The sequence below is a fragment of the Panulirus ornatus genome, chromosome 62 (assembly GCF_036320965.1).
Source record: "Panulirus ornatus isolate Po-2019 chromosome 62, ASM3632096v1, whole genome shotgun sequence".
Classification (NCBI taxonomy): domain Eukaryota; kingdom Metazoa; phylum Arthropoda; class Malacostraca; order Decapoda; family Palinuridae; genus Panulirus; species Panulirus ornatus.
In genome coordinates this window covers 2,026,128-2,044,823 of record NC_092285.1, presented here as the reverse complement: position 1 = coordinate 2,044,823, position 18,696 = coordinate 2,026,128, and the positions used below count along the sequence as shown (strand labels likewise).

At 40.1% G+C, this 18,696-nt stretch overlaps 1 protein-coding gene across 8 annotated transcripts in view; it reads left to right on the top strand.

Moving 5' to 3' along the window:
- Positions 1–18,696, top strand: part of CadN (neural cadherin) — a 722,349-nt gene that overhangs the window by 403,987 nt on the left and 299,666 nt on the right. For all 8 annotated transcript variants that reach the window (XM_071656109.1, XM_071656108.1, XM_071656106.1 and 5 more), the window contains exon 13: positions 15,997–16,179. In XM_071656109.1, coding sequence (XP_071512210.1) covers positions 15,997–16,179 — 183 coding nt within the window. The remainder of the gene's footprint in view (positions 1–15,996; positions 16,180–18,696) is intronic.

The following is an 18,696-nucleotide window of genomic DNA, read 5'->3' as shown; positions in this document are numbered from 1 at the left end:
AGCACACATGCTTTGACCACCCTGTTCTTGCTAATTGATTTCATCTTTCCTGAAGAGCTCAATAAATCTTAACCCTTTTCTCCACCAGGTAATGGTCAGACATCCCTCCACTTGCCCTTCTCAACACATTCATATCCAGGAGTTTCTCTTTTTCATGCATATCAGTTAGTACAAAATCCATTAATGCCTGTTTGCCAGCTTTTGTCCTCAACCATGTTTACTTACGTATGTCCATCTTTTTGAAACAGGTATTCATTACCACCAGTCCTTTTTCAGAACAAAATTCCTCAGGCTGTTTACCATTATTATTTACAATGTTAGATCCCCCTTGCCACCCTACTATATCCTCAGCTGCTATATTACTCAGTTTTGCATTTAAATCACCTGTCAGTAATACCCAATCTCTTCCATCAAAGACTGCTGACACACTTGCTTAGCTCTTCCCAAAATGCTTGCCTTGTATTGTCTCTCTTCTCATGGCTATGTGTATAAGCATTAATAATCACCAATCTTTTGAAATCCTTTTTCATTTTTACCCACATCAGTCTGAAGCTCACTACCTTACACTCTCATGCATTCTTATAACTCTGGCTTCACCATTAGTGCTACCCCTTTCATTTTTATCCACATCAGTCTGGAGCTCACTTCCTTACACTCTCACACATTTCCATAATTCTGGTTTTGGCTGTAGTGCTACCATTTCCTTAGGTTTTGCCCTCACACCAACCCTTGACTTTACCCGAGTCATTCCCAAACCAATCTTTCTCTTTTACCTGTAGCTTTGTTTCACTCAGAGCCAGAATGTGTGGGTTCCTCTCTTCACACATACTTCCTATCTCTCTTTTCTTCTCATCTTGGTTACATCCATACACATTTAGACACCCCAGCCAGAGCCTTTGATGAGAATGAGCATTCCTCGCTTGGCTCCTTCTGTTCCAACTTATTATTGAAATACAAGGACCATTGCTCCTGCTCCTATTTGTTGCCTCTAACAACACACAGAATGAACAGGAAGTAGCATGTCTTCCCTATCCTTAGGGATATATATTTTTTCATACTAGTTTACTATTTCCTGCTTAGCAAGATACATCCAGGAACAGATGAAGTAATGGCCTTATTTGCTGACATCATGCCTTTATCAGTCATGTATAATGTACTGAAACCAGAGCTCTGCAATTCAAAGCTAAATCCTACAAACCTTTTCGTGGTTTCCCCTCCCACTTTACACATGCCCTGGTTTGCCACATTAGCAACATGTCACTACCAATATACCACATCATTCCAGTTCACTCATTCCCATGGATGCCTCACATCCCTCAGCTTGTTTTGGCTCTGATTCTCAGAACATCTTTCACTTTACCTTCCCACATCTTTCTCAGTTTCCACTTCTTGTTCTTTCAATTTCGGACATGTACATATATACTCTTAGCCATCCTTTGCTCACTCAGACACAACAAATGTCCAAACCATTTCAACACAACCATCTGAGCTTTCTCGCACATAATCGTCTTACTATCACACCTTTCTGTTACCATCATTTTTTATGTGAAAAAGCCTCCTCGCACCCAACCACTTATGCATTCAATTTACCCATCACTAATGCTTGATCCCTTGAAGTAAGATTGCTGACACAATTGCTCATTTCCTCCTAAAACACTCACTGTTCTATTTTGCTCCTTTCATTATCAGGTGCATAAGTACTAAAGATCACTTACCTCTGGTATTTTACTTTGGTTTTTCAGCACACACACACACACACACACACACACACACACACACACACACTCTATGTTGGAGGCTCCAGTCACCAAAAGTTCACATCAAGGCCAGGCCTTTATTTGAATATACAGAAGATTATGATGGGGAAAAAGAAGAGACAAGGGAAAGCATTTATGAATTTTAGAGGAAATTAAAAAACCTGTCTTTTAAGATGTGCCTGGTCATAATTATTGGAGAAGGTATGAGAAAGTAGAGAGTTTCAGAGCTTCGATGTGTAGGGAAGGAAAGAGTTTTCAAGATGGCCCACCCTTGAGTTGCCGATAGCCACTCAATAATCATTTGATGCAGCAACTTGTCAAGTATTGTGTGGTCTGGCTGGTTGTGGGGGCACACAAGCAGCCAGCTCTCAGGAGCAAAAACCGAAGTAAAACGTATAGAGTAGGAACAGTGAACCAACCTTGTGGCATAGGGCAAGAGCATAAAGTTTTGAAGTTAGCCTTGGAGAGTTTTTAAGTCGGATTACTTTAGATTCATTCCATTCAAGTAAGATGCAGAGCGAGAATAATCTAGGATGTGAGAGCAGTACTCCATACAAGGATGAATCAACCCTTTTTGTAAATGGAGCAGTAATTCAGAAGAAAATAAATTTTAACATTAAACAGGTCTCCATAAAGTGGATTTTCCAAGAGTGGATGTTACAGTAATACCATGTATGTTCATTGAGTCAAGAGGTTGAATTACAGAACCGTCAAAGGAGAGATGAGAGTTTTGAGGAGTTTTCAATAGAAAGATGGGTAGAAACTGGGTTGTGGAGGCATTAAACTTAACTAGATTTCATCTACCTCACTGAGATATCCTATCTAAGTCTTGAGTTTATTGAGAAAGCTGTGTCAAGATGAGATGCAGATCAAGTGAGAGAAAAAGGCGCAGAATTGAAAGATGTGGATGAATTGAGTCATCAGCGTGTGAGTGCATTTGATTATTTGCAAAAGAAAGGGAATCATTGAAAAAAGGAGAGAAGGTGTAGGATACAGAGCAGAATGTTGAGGGACACCGCTCATGATGGAGAAAAAGCGGGTGGGGAAAGAGGAGGTTAATCAATCAACAATCACTCAGATAGATCGGCTGAAGAGGAAGCAAGATATGAAGGAGCAAAGTGAGGGAGGTAAACCAAAAGAGCATATCTTAGAGATGAGATCCCATCTTTGGATATGTTAAGGGCAACTACACACAACTACCAAAAATATTGTAAGGTTGATGACCAGACTTTAGTAAGATAGGAAATGATATCACCAGTGGATCTTGCCTTATTGAAGCCATTCTGGTGATCAGAGCAAAGACTGAAATTCAAGGTATCTAAGGATATGGAAGTTGAGGAGGGATTCAAAGACTTTGGAAATGATAGATGTTGGAGCAATAAGATAATAGTTAGAAGGGTTGCTTCCGAAATGATAGATGTTGGAGCAATAAGATAATAGTTAGAAGGGTTGCTTCCTTTTGGAAACAGCAATTAAATGTGAAAAGAAAAAGGGCATGTTGATTCTCGACTGTGCATGAAACCACATTGTTCCTCCCCAGTCTGATGCCTTTTGCATGTCACCTTCTCAGTCGCTACTCTCCCATACAACTTACCAAGCATACTCAACAAACTTGTACCTCCATAATCTGAATCTTCACTCTTCTCCCCATTTTTATACAGTGGCACTGTACAGGCATTCTACTAGTCCTCATACTGAAAATCCTTACTGATGTGTAAGCTACCTAGTCACCCCCTTTCTTAAGAAATTCAGCTGCAGTCCCATTCACTGCAGCTGGTTTATTGTCTCATCTCATCTTTCACAAGGTTTTTACCTTTAACCTTTTCACCAAACCACTTGCCATGGCTATATCACTTCATGTACCTCCTTGTCCAAAACACCCTGCATCTGCCACCCTATCATGTAATATTCAGCAAAATAAGTTCATTCCCTCTCCCCTTTACCTTACCTTTGCTTCCCTTCACTTATGCTCCCATTTGTTATCTTTTTCTTTTGACACAGCCTCCTTCCAAAAACTTTTCTTGCTTTCCTTGAAATTTGCTGGTTATCTATCACCTAAGGATTTTACAATCACTACACCTTTCTCTTGACCTTTTACTACTTTCTCTTGTATATTTCCCAGTCAGTGACATTAATCTGTACAGATAATGCCCATACACCTCTCTTTTCACTTGCAACATTACTTTCTCATCCCACCACTCACTATCCCCTTCTGGCATGCCCACCTTCCACATGCCACATATTTCCTTTGCAAATGTAACCACAGTTTTTCTGAATATCTCCAATTCATCTCTCACACCCCAAATTTTTGATGTTTATTTTGTAGACTCTGTGTGAGAAATACTACTTAGGAGAAATAGATGGATTTGTATGTGGCATATCATGGGGTTGATAGAGGTGCTTTGTGGAAAATGTTATGAATATATGATGTGGAAAGAAAGAAACTAGAAGCAGTTAGAAATTTTTATCAAGAGAGTAAGGCATGTGTGCAAGTAGGGAGGGAGGAGGATGAGTGGTTTTTGGGTGGAGGTGGGCTTGTGTCAAGGGTGTTTGATGTCACGATGACTGTTTAATGTTACTGTGTATAGATGGGGTGGTAAGGGAGGTGAATGTTAAAATCTTGGAGAGAGGGGAAGGTCTTCAGTCAGTAAGGGGTGAGGGTTCTGGAAGGTGAGTCTTTTGCTGTTCGAGGATGACAGTTCTGGTGGCAGCTTGGTTGAGAAATTGCTGAAGCTGGTGCCAAGTTTGGGAGAGTATAGGAAAGGAGAAAACAGAGTTAATGTGGTTAAAGGTAAGGTTATTGATTTAAGCAGTGGAGAGGGACAGGTTAGTAGAATGTGAGTTTGAATGGAGAGATCCTGGGAGAATTGTGTTATAGATATCTGGGAGTGATTGCGGCAGCAGGTGGAACCATGGGAACTGAAATAAACCATAGAGTGGGTGAGGAGGGGTTAAAGTCTTGGGCACAAAGTGTGTGGGGAAAGAAAGGTCACTGTCTTCTCTAGGCGAAGATCGATATTTCAGTGGTATAGTAGTTCCAATAGTGCGGTAAAGATGCAAAGAATTGGCAACATTGAAAAGTACAAAATAGGATGGGTGTGTTAGAAATTAAATGCTTGAGGACAATATTGGGTAGGAAGAGGATTGATTGAATAAGAAATTATAAAATGAAATAGAGATGTTGCAGTAGGAAAAGTATCTGTGAGAAAGCTGAAGAGGGTGTGCTGAATTGGTTTGAAGTATGGGGAGGACGAGTAAGGAGAGGGTAAGAGGGTTTACATGTTGAAAGTGGACGGAACTAGATGAAGGCAGAAACTGAAGAGGTGATGGATGGTTAGGTTGAATGGTGCTTTGAAGGTTTAGGGTATAAGCATGCAGGTGGCATTGAGGTGTCCATGAGAAAGAGTGAAGTGGAGCAATTTGATATACAAAGGGTAACAGACAGTCAAGAGAAATCACCGAAAGGTCTAAGTGGCTTGGCCTTGGATGAGGGTCCTGATTTTGAATCATCATACAGAATGGCAAGAGAATGGATATGAGTCAGTGAGGAGTTTCTATGTCTTTTACTCTTCCTGAGACCACTTTGTTCCTCCCCAATCTGGTGTTCTCTGAATGCTTCCGCACTCTTAATCACCACTCTTCCTTACTACTGATAGGAACATTCAACAGACTTGTACCCCTGTAATTCGAACATTTACTTTTGTCCCATCGTGCCTTTATACAGTGGCACTTTACTGGCATTCCACCAACCCTAAGGCACCTTCCCATGAGCTATTCATATGTTGAAAATCATAACTAATCAACAACTCAGTGACGCTTCTATTTTAAGAAATTCAAGTACAATCCCATCCACTCCAGCCACTTTACCACACATCATCTTAGACAAGACTTTCATCTCCTCTTCTCTTTTCACCAAAGTACTTACTGTGACTCTCCATCTTTTGCATATCAACTGACCCAAAACACCCCACATCTCCTCTGTCATCAAGCACATTCAGCATTCCTTCAAAATAGTCACTCCTTCACCTCATTTCTGCCTGTTACTTCTTCCCCAGTTGTTCCCCTAGACCAGTGTTCCAGTTTGTTCTGTTTTTCTCCCTTAGATGACCTTCCAAAAATTTTCTTATTTTCTCAGAAGTTTGCTGGTACTCACTAACCCATCTTTCATTATTTGTGCTTTTTTTGAGTCGTGCACCTTCCTCTTGAAGTCTTGCTGCTTTCTTTTGTACATCTAGTCACTTACATTCCTTCCCTGTGGAGAATTCCCTTACACTTCTTTTTTATCTCATTCCCTAGCAGCTTAACTTCCTCTTACCACCACTGAGTATCCTATCTCACCTGTCCACTTACCACCTTTTGCATGCTATACATCTCTCTTGCTCATGTAATTAGTGCCTCTCTAAAACATTCCATTCCTCACTCACTTCCTTAGCTTCACATATTCTCACTTTCTGTCATTTTACACTCAATTTCTTGTGGTGTCTCTTCATACAAGCCTCTTTTCGAAGTGCACTCACTTTACCTCCTCCTTCCCACCTGTATCATTGCCTCAGCAAAACTTCACCTTCATTTCCACTATGTAATGATCAGACATTATGTCCTGCCCTTTTCATCAAATCTACACATGATAGTCTCAACTTTGCACACCCATCAGTTTGAACATTATCCAGTAATGCTCTCTTTCCTTCACCCCTGATATCCCACATATACTTATGCATGACCCCCAGTTAGGCCAGGTATTCCCAATGCAGGAGTGTGAAAAGCATGTATAGGGTAGAATGAATCAGAACTATGTGGTATACTGAGGTCTACTTGCTGTCACTGGATTGAACCAGGGCAAACCATGGAAAGGTCTGTGGGGTCTGTTTGTGAATAGGGAGCTGTGGTTTCAGTGCATAACACATGACAGCAAGAGAGTTGATGGGAGTGGATGCAGCCTTGGTAGAAGGTGACTAAAAGGAGTGGGATTGGGGATGGGGGGGTGGTAGTAGTTGGTAGGCAGCCAACGATCAGGGAGGTATATTATCAGTACCTTCCACGTGGGTACGAGGATTTGGTGACATTTGGTTAGTGAGCCAGCACTTCAGTGGTTGTCAAGTTGACCAAGGTAACTGTCTTTTCTTTCTGCCTCACTAACATGTGCACTACTGGCACCTGTCCACAAATATAAATCTTGCTGTGTCTTATGTAACACTTGACAACACTTAACTCACACAGTTCATTCTTTGTGACTCTAGATTTTCCTGTGGTGAGCACTATGCGCTAGCCCTGCCTTTTGGCAGAATGGTAGGAGCAGTTGATGGAAATAGTAGGTAGGAACATTTATGCAGGATTATTAGGTAGAAGCAGTAGGTAGGAGCATTAGATAGATGTAGTCATTAGAAACATTAGATAGGAGCCTCTGCAAACACTGTATTAGACTTGCCCTCTTCCAGTGACCTGTTAAGGGTGAGGCACTGAAGGCTAAGAAGCAGCACTGGAGTTCTGTTGCCATGGCCACTCCTTTGAAGGAATTCCAGTTGGGACAAGTGTCAGAGATATAGCAGGCTTTTTTTTGTCTGTTCATGGTTCATGGCATTACTATGCAGGGAACACTTATCATGAGTGAAGATAATTCCCAATCATGTCCTTTTTCAGTAAACAACTCTACAAGCCGTTCAGCATTTACATTCTCATCACTGGGTATCCCATACCCCCCTCAGTATACCTTCAACTGCCATGTTAGCCACTTTTTCATTCAAATCACCCATCACTAATCCTCATTCTGAGTATCAAAATTGTTGACACTCTCACTTGGCTCCTCCATAACATTTGCCTCCCTTCCTTAATCCTCATGTTCTTAGGTGTATAAGCATTGATAATCATCTTCCTCTTTTGATATGTTTTTACAGTTATCCGCATCATTCTGGGGCTCTTTTCCTTACACTCTTTCACACGTTCCCACAACTCTTCCTTTATCAGTATTGCTGCCTCTTCTTTAGCTTTCATGCTCATGCTAACCTGTGACTTTACCCCTAAGATATCCCCCCCCCCCTTCTGAGCTAGAACTTCTTCCATAAACATTTTCCCCTCTTCTCTTTGTAGTTACATCCACACACATTAAGATAATCCAGCCTGATCCTTTAATGGGTAAGAACACTCCTCACTTAGCCTCTTCTTCTGTTCTAACTTTTAATGAGAGTGTAGGTAGGCAAGGGTCTAGTGACCTTTTATGACATGCAGGTAATATATGGGAAATATTCTTTATCCCCAACCCCAAGGCAGTACCTGGTTTAAAAAGAATATTATGAGCAGTAGTTAGGATCTCTTGTTATTACTTGGTGGAGGTGAAGATAAAGATTTGTTTAGGTTTTTGGAAAAGAGGAAATGATATGGGTGAGAACAAGGTGGTGAAAGTAAGTGAGCTTGGAGAAATATCAAAAGAGATTGAGTGTAGATTAGCAAAAGGTGACAGTAAAAGGAACTTGGGGAGTGGGTGAGGAAAGGAATATATTCTTGGAAGGAACAGCAAGAAGAAAGCACAAAAGGTCTAAGATTTACTTAGAAAGTCAAGTACTCTACAGGTGGCAAAAAAGAAATGCTTACCTACAAAATAAGCAACAACTCATCCAGTAAAGAAAACCTGTCAAGTACATAGACCATAAACTGAAAATGTCATTTTTTTTTTTTATTTCGCTTTGTCGCTGTCTCCCCCGTTAGCGAGGAAGCGCAAGGAAACACACAAAAGAATGGCCCAACCCACCCACATACACATGTATATACATACACGTCCAACACGCAAATATACATACCTATACATCTCAACATATACATATATATACACACACAGACATATACATATATAGACATGTACATAATTCATACTTTCCGCCTTTATTCATTCCCATTGCCACCCCGCCACACATGAAATAACAACCCCCTCCCCCTTTATGTGCGTGACGTAGCACTAGGAAAAGACAACAAAGGCCACATTTGTTCACACTCATTCTCTAGCTGTCATGTAATAATGCACCGAAACCACAGCTCCCTTTCCACATCCAGGCCCCACAGAACTTTCCATAGTTTACCCCAGATGCTTCACATTCCCTGGTTCAATCCATTGACAGCATGTCGACCCTGGTATACTACATCATTCCAATTCACTCTATTCCTTGCACACCTTTCACCCTCCTGTATGTTCAGGCCCCAATCACTCAGAATCATTTTCACTCCATCTTTCCACCTCCTATTTGGTCTCCTACTTCTCCTCGTTCCCTCCACCTCTGACACATATATCCTCTTAGTCAATCTTTCCTCACTCATTCTTTCCTTGTGACCAAACTGTTTCAAAACACCCTCTTCTGCTCTCTCAACCACACACTTTTCATTACCACACATCTCTCTTACCCTATTATTACATACTCGATCAAACCACCTCACACCACATATTGTCCTCAAACATCTCATTTCCAGCACATTCACCCTCCTGCACACAACTCTAGCCATATCCCACACCTCGCAACCATATAACATTGTTGGAACCACTATTCCTTCAAACATACCCATTTTTGCTTTCCGAGATAATGTTCTCATCTTCCAAACATTTTTCAACGCTCCCAGAACTTTCGCCCCTCCCCCACCCTATGATTCACTTCCGCTTCCATGGTTCCATCCACTGCCAAATCCACTCCCAGATATCTAAAACACTTCACTTCCTCCAGTTTTTCTCCATTCAAACTTACCTCCCAGTTGACTTGTCCCTCAACCCTACTGTACCTAATAACCTTGTTTTTATTCACATTTTCTCTCAGCTTTCTTCTTCCACACACTTTACCAAACTCAGTCACCAGCTTCTGCAGTTTCTCACACAAATCAGCCACCAGCGCTGTATCATCAGCAAACAACAACTGACTCACTTCCCAAGCTCTCTCATCCACAACAGACTGCATACGTGCCCCTCTTTCCAAAACTCTTGCATTCACCTCCCTAACAACCCCATCCATAAACAAATATCAAATAACATATGAAGCAGAAAAAAGAAGAAAAAGCTGTTAATGAAATAAGAATTAATCCAAACTACTTTTTCTCATATGTGCAGAATGCAAATCCAGGACCACAAACTTCATTGGGCCACTTAAAAAAGAAGTTATATTTATAGACGACTGCCAAGAGGTGAATAAGATTAAAAAATGGCAATATGAAACAGGATTTAGTGAACCAAAAACCACATTAAAGACAAACTGACCAAACAGACATTTTTTAAACAGTTATTCACCAAGTTTGCACATAGCAGATACCACCACCTCAACACAAGATTTTCAAGAGGGCCATTGAAAGCATTCCTACGGACTCATCCCCAGGCCTGAACTCTTGTAACTCAGACCTCATAAAGAAATGCAAGACACCTTGAGTGCCTGCACTACATATCCTCTAGAGGAAAAATTTCGATTTTGGTATCATTCTCAAAAGTCTGAAACTGACTCACTTTGCCAAACTCCTTAGAGGTGTAAGCAAAGCAGTCCCAAAAATTTATCACCCAGTAGTATTAGCGTTATAATCTTTTGGAGTCCAAAGAAGCAATCTCAGTGAATTTATGGAACTGAACAATGTATGTAGCCCAGAAGACATGGTTTCAGGACAGGAAAATCTTTTCTCTCTCAAGTCAATAGAAGATGCAGAAAGGCAACAAAGTGACACGATGAACCCTTTAACTGGGCAACCAAGAATAGCTTGCTTTTCAATGGGATGAGTTTCAGCTCCTTCGGTATAGGAAAAATGAAGTCAGAAACGATACTGAATACCAGAAAGACAGAAGTGCTCTAAACCAGTTGAATGATGTGAAAGACCTTGGAGTAGTGAATGACTTGCGAGTTCCAGGAACAAAAAAGTCTACAAACCTGTTTTCCAACCTACAGGAAAGTGCCCTCCTATCTATGAAGTCAATGCATGTTTAGCTAAGAGTATTAGTTGAACATTATTTCCAAGGATTACAGGATTATAGCCTTAGAGACTTCAGCTGTTCCCAGTAGTTTAGTGCGTTTACAACTATCTGGCTGTGAGAGATATATGAACCTTTTCTAATTCCCCAATTTCAGTGGCCTTGTAGGGTTATGTTAGAATGCGTCAATATTCTTTTCATCTGTTTCCTTGTGCTAACTCGCTAATGCAGGAGACAGCGACAAAGTATAATAAATGAATAGATGATAAAATCTATTTTTTCTTGTGACAAGCATGATGCAGACCACGGTAGAGTTTGGTATCAAAATGGGTGTGTGGTTGATCTTTGTGTGCGAAAGCTTGAGTGCAATAAATAATGACTGGCGAGGTTGGTTGCTGGAGGTGGTGGATTGGGAGTCTGGTTAGTTGGTTATATAGGTTGAGGATGTTGAAATAGTGCAGTTGATTTATGGGTAGTTCACCTCAGGGATCTTCGATGTGTTTGTTGAGCCATGCAGGATGGTGGCCATTGACATCTCTGCTTAGATTGGTGTTGGACATATTGGTCAGGTTTTGTGATTGGTGACAATATCTTGGAGGGCAAGCAGAAGAGGAAGCTTTGTAGGGGTTGATTTTGTTTTAGTTAGGTTGTATAATTTTATTTTTATGGATTGTATTTTAAAAGTGTTGTTAATATTGCCTTTCTGCTTAATGTATGGAGATATTTGTGTGAATTGAATGTTGTGATGTAGAAGTGTCATGAGTGCTCCCCCATGTCCTTTTTGTTGTTCTTGCCTTTTGCTTTAGGGTTGTGTGATTATAGAAAGTAGGTAGGAAGGATCTAGGCGTAGGGTTGGTTTCTTGGATTAGGGCATCATGGTTGAGTACTACCATGTGCTTTCTCTTGATGCCATTAGTGTTGAATTGCACAGTGTTTAGCATGTGAATGGGGTTTGTGGAAAGGAAGGGTTAGCATATGAAGGGAGGATTTTGCATTTTGTGTTGTGTATGGAATGCCTGTGTTGGGCATGAGTGTGATAGTTTAGGAAGGTGCATTGGTGTTTGTGCAAGACCATAGTTCTGAGTAGTCTTTTACGGAGGGTAGTGTTAAGTGGTGATACCAATGGAGCATCTGATGGAGTACTGCTTTTTGATGATGAGAGGATAGCATTGTAGACAGATATGCTATGATCATCTTGGTTAAGGGTTAATGTTGCCAGGTTGCATTAGTAACTGGAGGATGATGGCCAGGACATCACTCTCTTGTGGAGAGAAAAGGTGTGGGTGGAAAGATGTTTAGATTTTACACATGGTCTTGCTCGCTGGCTGGGAACAGCGTGACTCTGCACTTCATGCAGGAGTGGGATGAGTTAACCTCCTCAGGGGAAGGAATGTGGTTCTTGAGTCTCTTTTCATACTTTGGCTGGGCAGTGTTTAATTTCCATCACATCCACCCACATCAGTAGTGTGTTATCTGTAGCCCACACCTCTCATCCTTACACCAGCAAACTACTATACCATTAGAAATACCCATCTTTAACCTCTCAGGCTTTGACCACTCTTCCACACATTCCTCATTGAATTTAGTACCTTAGTCCCCTCTCCCACTCAATAGCTTACATCAGCTTTCATGGTTCCATCCATTACCATGTCCGCTCCCAGATGACTAAAATATTACAGTACCTCCAGGCTCTGTCCATTTAAACTCACATGCAATCAGTGTTTTTCTCCCCGGCTTGATTTATATCCTTACTTTTATTTACACCAACTCAATTTTCTCCTCTCATGCACTCTCCTAAATTCAGACTCTAGCTGTTATATCTATCCATGATGGTTTTGAATTCAACAAAAGCTGAAATTGGTGACATTTTCCCACTTTCACTAAGCTGGTAGCTTAGGTTTAGGTTTAGCTTAGTTCATGATCTTTGACATTGTACAAATAACCAGCTCTCTGCACACATAGACAAGAATGCTCAACCTAACGTGTGTAGCCACTAATAATTCATCACTTGGTTTGAGATTGTACTAGGACGCCTTCCTTTTATAATTGACCCTTTGGCTTTTCTGTTTATGTGATGAGAACTTGGGGGAAATGTGAATGATATTTTACCAGTTTTGTGTATCTTGATAAAGGAAGCATTTCACATACACCAGTCATGAGTTGTGTGTGTGTCATTTTCTCTGATTCTTAGATTCATGGCAAGTGATTTTTTTTGTGTTTTTATGGAGAGAGAATGTTACATGTGTTTTCCCATCTTTTTAACCTTGTATGTGTTTACCATGTCTTTACTCCAGTGTTTGTATGCACACACATTCACACATACCCCTACCTCCTACTGCTACTTTTAGTTTTTTTGTGAGACCAGCCACACAAAGATTGAATTTTTGTTAGAACTTTTTTTCTCATATAGTGAGGATGTGGAATTCTCCTCATTCTCTCATCTTTTTCCTCTTTCTTGAACTTTTTACATTTTAAACCCCTGTCTTCCAACACCTGAGGAGCTGTGATTATGTTCTTTATTTATTTATGTTTTTCACTTGAAATGGCAATAAGTGGGGAATGTTTTGCTGTTCCATGTTCGTCACTCTGAAAAACAAGATGCAGGAAAAGTGAAAACTGTCAGTAGTAAAAGTTAGCTAACTTGCCACTCCATTAACTTCACCTTCCTTACTCGTAACATAGTGTGGATTCATGTAGATGATTCATGTAGTTGATTGCTTGAGTGAGGTAGCATTTCTTCTCTGTAATTGATGCATTTAAACCTCTTTCCTCTTTCATTAGCAGTTTTAATTTCTGTCCACCACTTGCTGCCCTTTCCCACCTGTCCATTTCCCACTTTCTTCATTTCACACACTTCTTTTGCACAGCTGAGCAGTGCTTTCTTAAACACCACCCATTCCTCACTCACTCGCTAAACTTCATTTGCTATCATGCTTTGCCATTCTACACTCAGTCTCTCAAGGTATCTCTTCTCACAAACCTTTGTTCCAAGCTCTCACTTTCACCACCATCTTGCAACCCATATAATTTTCTTTCTTCCTAAAGCCTTTACAAACATTCACCCTTACATCCCCCAGGTATTGATCAGACATCCTACCAGCAGCTCCTCTCATCACATTCTTATCCAGTAGTTTCTCCTTTGCATGCCTGTTTTATCATTTATCTATATCTCTGAGGCCTGTTCCCAACTGGAACTCCTTCAAGGGGTTGGCCACGGCAATAGAGTTTCATGTGGGTAAGGCAGAAAGAAAAGACAGCTACCTGGGTCAGAGAAGTGCAACTTGACAACCAATGAAGTGCTGGTTCACTGTGCAGCCATTATTAACCTTTCCAGTTTTCTGGCAGGTAGTAATGGTAATATATCTTCCTGGTTATTGGCTGCCCCACCAACTACTACTTACTATTTATCTGTCTAAATCTCTGATGCCCTTACCCTCATGGGGGTGGCCACGGCAATAGAGTCTCCATAAAAGTGAACTCCAGTGCCACTTCTTTGCCTTTAGTGCCTCACTTTGCATGCCTGTTTGTATATAATCTAATAGTGCATCCTTATCATCTTTCCTACTCAGCCATACATACACTTTTGAGTACATTCTCTTATTTTATCTGTATAACATGTTGTCACTGATGTAGGGGTAGGCCATGTGCAATGGCAAAATACACAGCCTCTTCTCCAGCTTCAAATGCCATAAGATATTTTATTGTACTTTTAAATTTTTTCTTTTCTTACTAGAGGCACAACTATCACTTGTTGAGCTTTTTCCTCTCATGTTTATAGGGTTTTGATGTGAGGACACTCATTTCTATTGAGTTTCGATATTAGGAATATGCAAAATATGGCATCTTATAGTGAGGGCACTGCACTTGGTCTCTTTTTTTTTCCATACTGTGTAGATGATACAAATAGGGAATATTGCTTTTAAAAAAGCCATGCGAGGTATAGGAATGGTAACTGTTATTGCTATCCACTGCCTCCTGTTGGTAGATCATATTTTCCTTGCTTTAGGTTAATAACCCTCAAAAAAAGTCTTAATGAGAGTAGTATATAGAGCATCAGAGGGTATCCAGGTAGTTTTATATTGATATAAGTTCTCACACCAAATATTATCTTTCTTTCATACTCTTTCCTGATGTAGCAAGGTAGTGTCAGAAACAGACAACTGAGCCCTGAGATAAAAATTCATGCTGTGCTCTCTCCTCTCATCATACTCCTAAAATGTAATACTACAGGATGGAAGAACTTCCAGGCACATCCCACCTCCCCATCCTTGCCCTTCTTACATGCCATCTGTGAAATGGAGTTGATATGTAGGAACTACTTCCAATCCTCATATTTTTTTTTTTTTTTTGGGGGGGGGGGTCCAGTCAGAGAGACAGATCCACATTTTGTTATACTTGATCGCTGTTTTTATGAATCTTGGAGGAAGTGAAAAACCTGTATTTTAAAAAGTGCTAAGTCATAGTTATTGGGAAAGACATGAATGGGTAGAGAGTTACAGAGCTGTGAAGAGTAAGGAAAGAAAGTTATCAAAATGGTCCAGCCTGGAGATGCCATTGGCCACACAGTAATCATGTGACACAGCATCTTGCAGAGTATAGTATGGTTTAGCTAGTGGTGGGGGCACATAAGTAGCCAGCTCTTTGGAGCAGAAACCAAAGTAATTCTTACAGAAGAGGAAAAGTGAGCCAGTGTAGGGCAAGTGGGACAAGTTTTGAAGTCATCCTAGGTGAGTTTATAAGTCAGACTGCTTTCAACTCGTGTCAAGTAAGGATTCAGAGCTAGAACCACACCAAGGTCAGTCGTTTGTGTAAACAGAGCAACCGTTTGAGAGAAAAGAAATTTTGACATCAAAATAGGACTTCCAGTTTGGTAGAGGCATACATACACTGATATGCAATGTGTTGAAGAATTGAAAACTAGAAAAATGTAATTGTGTACTCATAATCTTGGTAGTGCTAACAGGCTTGTGCAAGTTGGTAACAATCACCAGTTGATGTCTCGCTACTTATTATGATTATTATTATTATTTTTATTTTTTTTTAGTGGTGCTCTTTGCCTTTACTTTTTATTCTTTCTCAATCTTTTCCATTCATACAGAGACAGTTTTCTGATTTTACTCTTTTGATTTTCTGTCTTGTATGATGTTCCTCTGTGTGGGTATTATTAGGTATTATGAACATATTCCAACAACGAGATAAGTTTGTGACCTTTATACTATATAAGTCATTGATTATGACAATGTGTAATTAGATTTTTTGTATATCATTCATTATTTGTCATTTAACTTTTGTGTTTAATCTTCTACAATTGTTGTCCAACAGAACAATGGTCCACAGCAGTTAGCCTCCGAAGCAACTATATATGTTGTTTTAGAGGATGTCAATGACGAAATTCCATTATTTACTGAGCGAGAACAGGAGACTGTGCTTGAAGGTGAACCAATAGGGACAAAAGTCACACAGGTCAATGCTATTGACAAGGATGGAACATATCCCAACAACGAGGTAAGTTTGTGACCTTTATACTATATGAGTCATTGATTTTTAGTCTCTCTCTCTCTCTCTCTCTCTCTCTCTCTCTCTCTCTCTCTCTCTCTCTCTCTCTCTCTCTCTCTTTCTGACAATAGATGGAAGGAATGCAAAATGACATACTAAGGCTAAGATTGTGATGATTGATGAGAAACTTAGTAATTGAATCTACAAGAGCTCCATTAAATATATCAAAAAGGCCTAAGTAAAAATGTGAGGATTTTCAGAGTTTTACCATGCAACATTGAGAATATGCATAGTGTATGAACTGAAAGCCTTAAAAGATGACTAGAGTTAGTTAAAAATTGTAATGGGTAAACCCAAATGATGTGAAGTATGTGGCAGAAGGAAACAGCAGTGTTGTGAACAAGTAGGAGACTTAATAAGTGCTAGAAGCAAGCTGTGCCTCATTGCAAAATTTTGAAGTCGGAACTCTCAGGTACTTCCAACTGACAGAATAAATGTCAAGTGGAGCGGAATGGCATTATGTAAACAGAAATTCAAAGAAGAATATTTGAAGGTTCACCAAAAGAAATATGAACTAATTCTGGAAAGTGTTCCATCTCAAGGCACAATAAACAGTGACATACAAACCACTTAGAACAGAACCAGTGAAATTTGATGACATGACACAAAGTGGAAGACGTATCGAAGAAAAATGGCAATAATAGTATGATGTGGACACATATTTTCACTTTATAGAATAGGAAGGAAGAGGAAATGCCTGTGGTCATAGATTTAGATATAAAACATTGAAAGATAATTTGGCAGATGAAAGAGTAAAGTTGAAGAGAGTAATGAAACTACTAGTGTGTGAAATGTTTATCCTATTGGAAGAATACTACTTGCCATTAAGAACTGACTATATGCTAGACCTTCTCATAACTGATGCTAAGGCATTCATGCACATTAGAGTGAATAAAACGAGAATTTTTCAGATTATGAAAGTAACCAGAGTTCACAACCAGGCCCAAAGAACAATTCTGTGGTTCCCCCCAACTGCTACATTTGCAGGGAATAGGTAAAATTTTTGCTTTTATCGTCAGGGTTAAAGTAAAGTATAAATTTTTTTTAGGTAAAGTAGTAAAGCAGAGCATAAAGATAAACTAGGAAGAGGAATTGAGGAATTTGTAACGACATAAAATTCAGAGTGAAATAAAAATCTTGTGCATTTATTTTGTCAGAATCTCCATGAGGAAGGTGTTACTTCGATACTGTGTATAATAATGATATCAGTTATTGACAAGGGGGTAAAGAAAAGTACACTTAGATGTTTTTCAGATACATGTTTGGTGGTAAAATGATAGGATCAGAAGAAAATTGAGACTATGCAAAAAAGAATCATATATATATATGATAAGAGTGAGTGCTCAAATTACAGAGGTATAAGTTTGTTGAGTATTCCTGGTAAATTATATGGGAGGGTATTGATTGAGAGGGTGAAGGCATGTACAGAGCATCAGATTGGGGAAGAGCAGTGCGGTTTCAGAAGTGGTAGAGGATGTGTGGATCAGGTGTTTGCTTTGAAGAATGTATGTGAGAAATACTTAGAAAAGCAAATGGATTTGTATGTAGCATTTATGGATCTGGAGAAGGCATATGATAGAGTTGATAGAGATGCTCTGTGGAAGGTATTAAGAATATATGGTGTGGGAGGCAAGTTGTTAGAAGCAGTGAAAAGTTTTTATCGAGGATGTAAGGCATGTGTACGTGTAGGAAGAGAGGAAAGTGATTGGTTCTCAGTGAATGTAGGTTTGCGGCAGGGGTGTGTGATGTCTCCATGGTTGTTTAATTTGTTTATGGATGGGGTTGTTAGGGAGGTAAATGCAAGAGTCCTGGAAAGAGGGGCAAGTATGAAGTCTGTTGGGGATGAGAGAGCCTGGGAAGTGAGTCAGTTGTTGTTCGCTGATGATACAGCGCTGGTGGCTGATTCATGTGAGAAACTGCAGAAGCTGGTGACTGAGTTTGGTAAAGTGTGTGGAAGAAGAAAGTTAAGAGTAAATGTGAATAAGAGCAAGGTTATTAGGTACAGTAGGGTTGAGGGTCAAGTCAATTGGGAGGTAAGTTTGAATGGAGAAAAACTGGAGGAAGTGAAGTGTTTTAGATATCTGGGAGTGGATCTGTCAGCGGATGGAACCATGGAAGCGGAAGTGGATCATAGGGTGGGGGAGGGGGCGAAAATTTTGGGAGCCTTGAAAAATGTGTGGAAGTCGAGAACATTATCTCGGAAAGCAAAAATGGGTATGTTTGAAGGAATAGTGGTTCCAACAATGTTGTATGGTTGCGAGGCGTGGGCTATGGATAGAGTTGTGCGCAGGAGGATGGATGTGCTGGAAATGAGATGTTTGAGGACAATGTGTGGTGTGAGGTGGTTTGATCGAGTAAGTAACGTAAGGGTAAGAGAGATGTGTGGAAATAAAAAGAGCGTGGTTGAGAGAGCAGAAGAGGGTGTTTTGAAATGGTTTGGGCACATGGAGAGAATGAGTGAGGAAA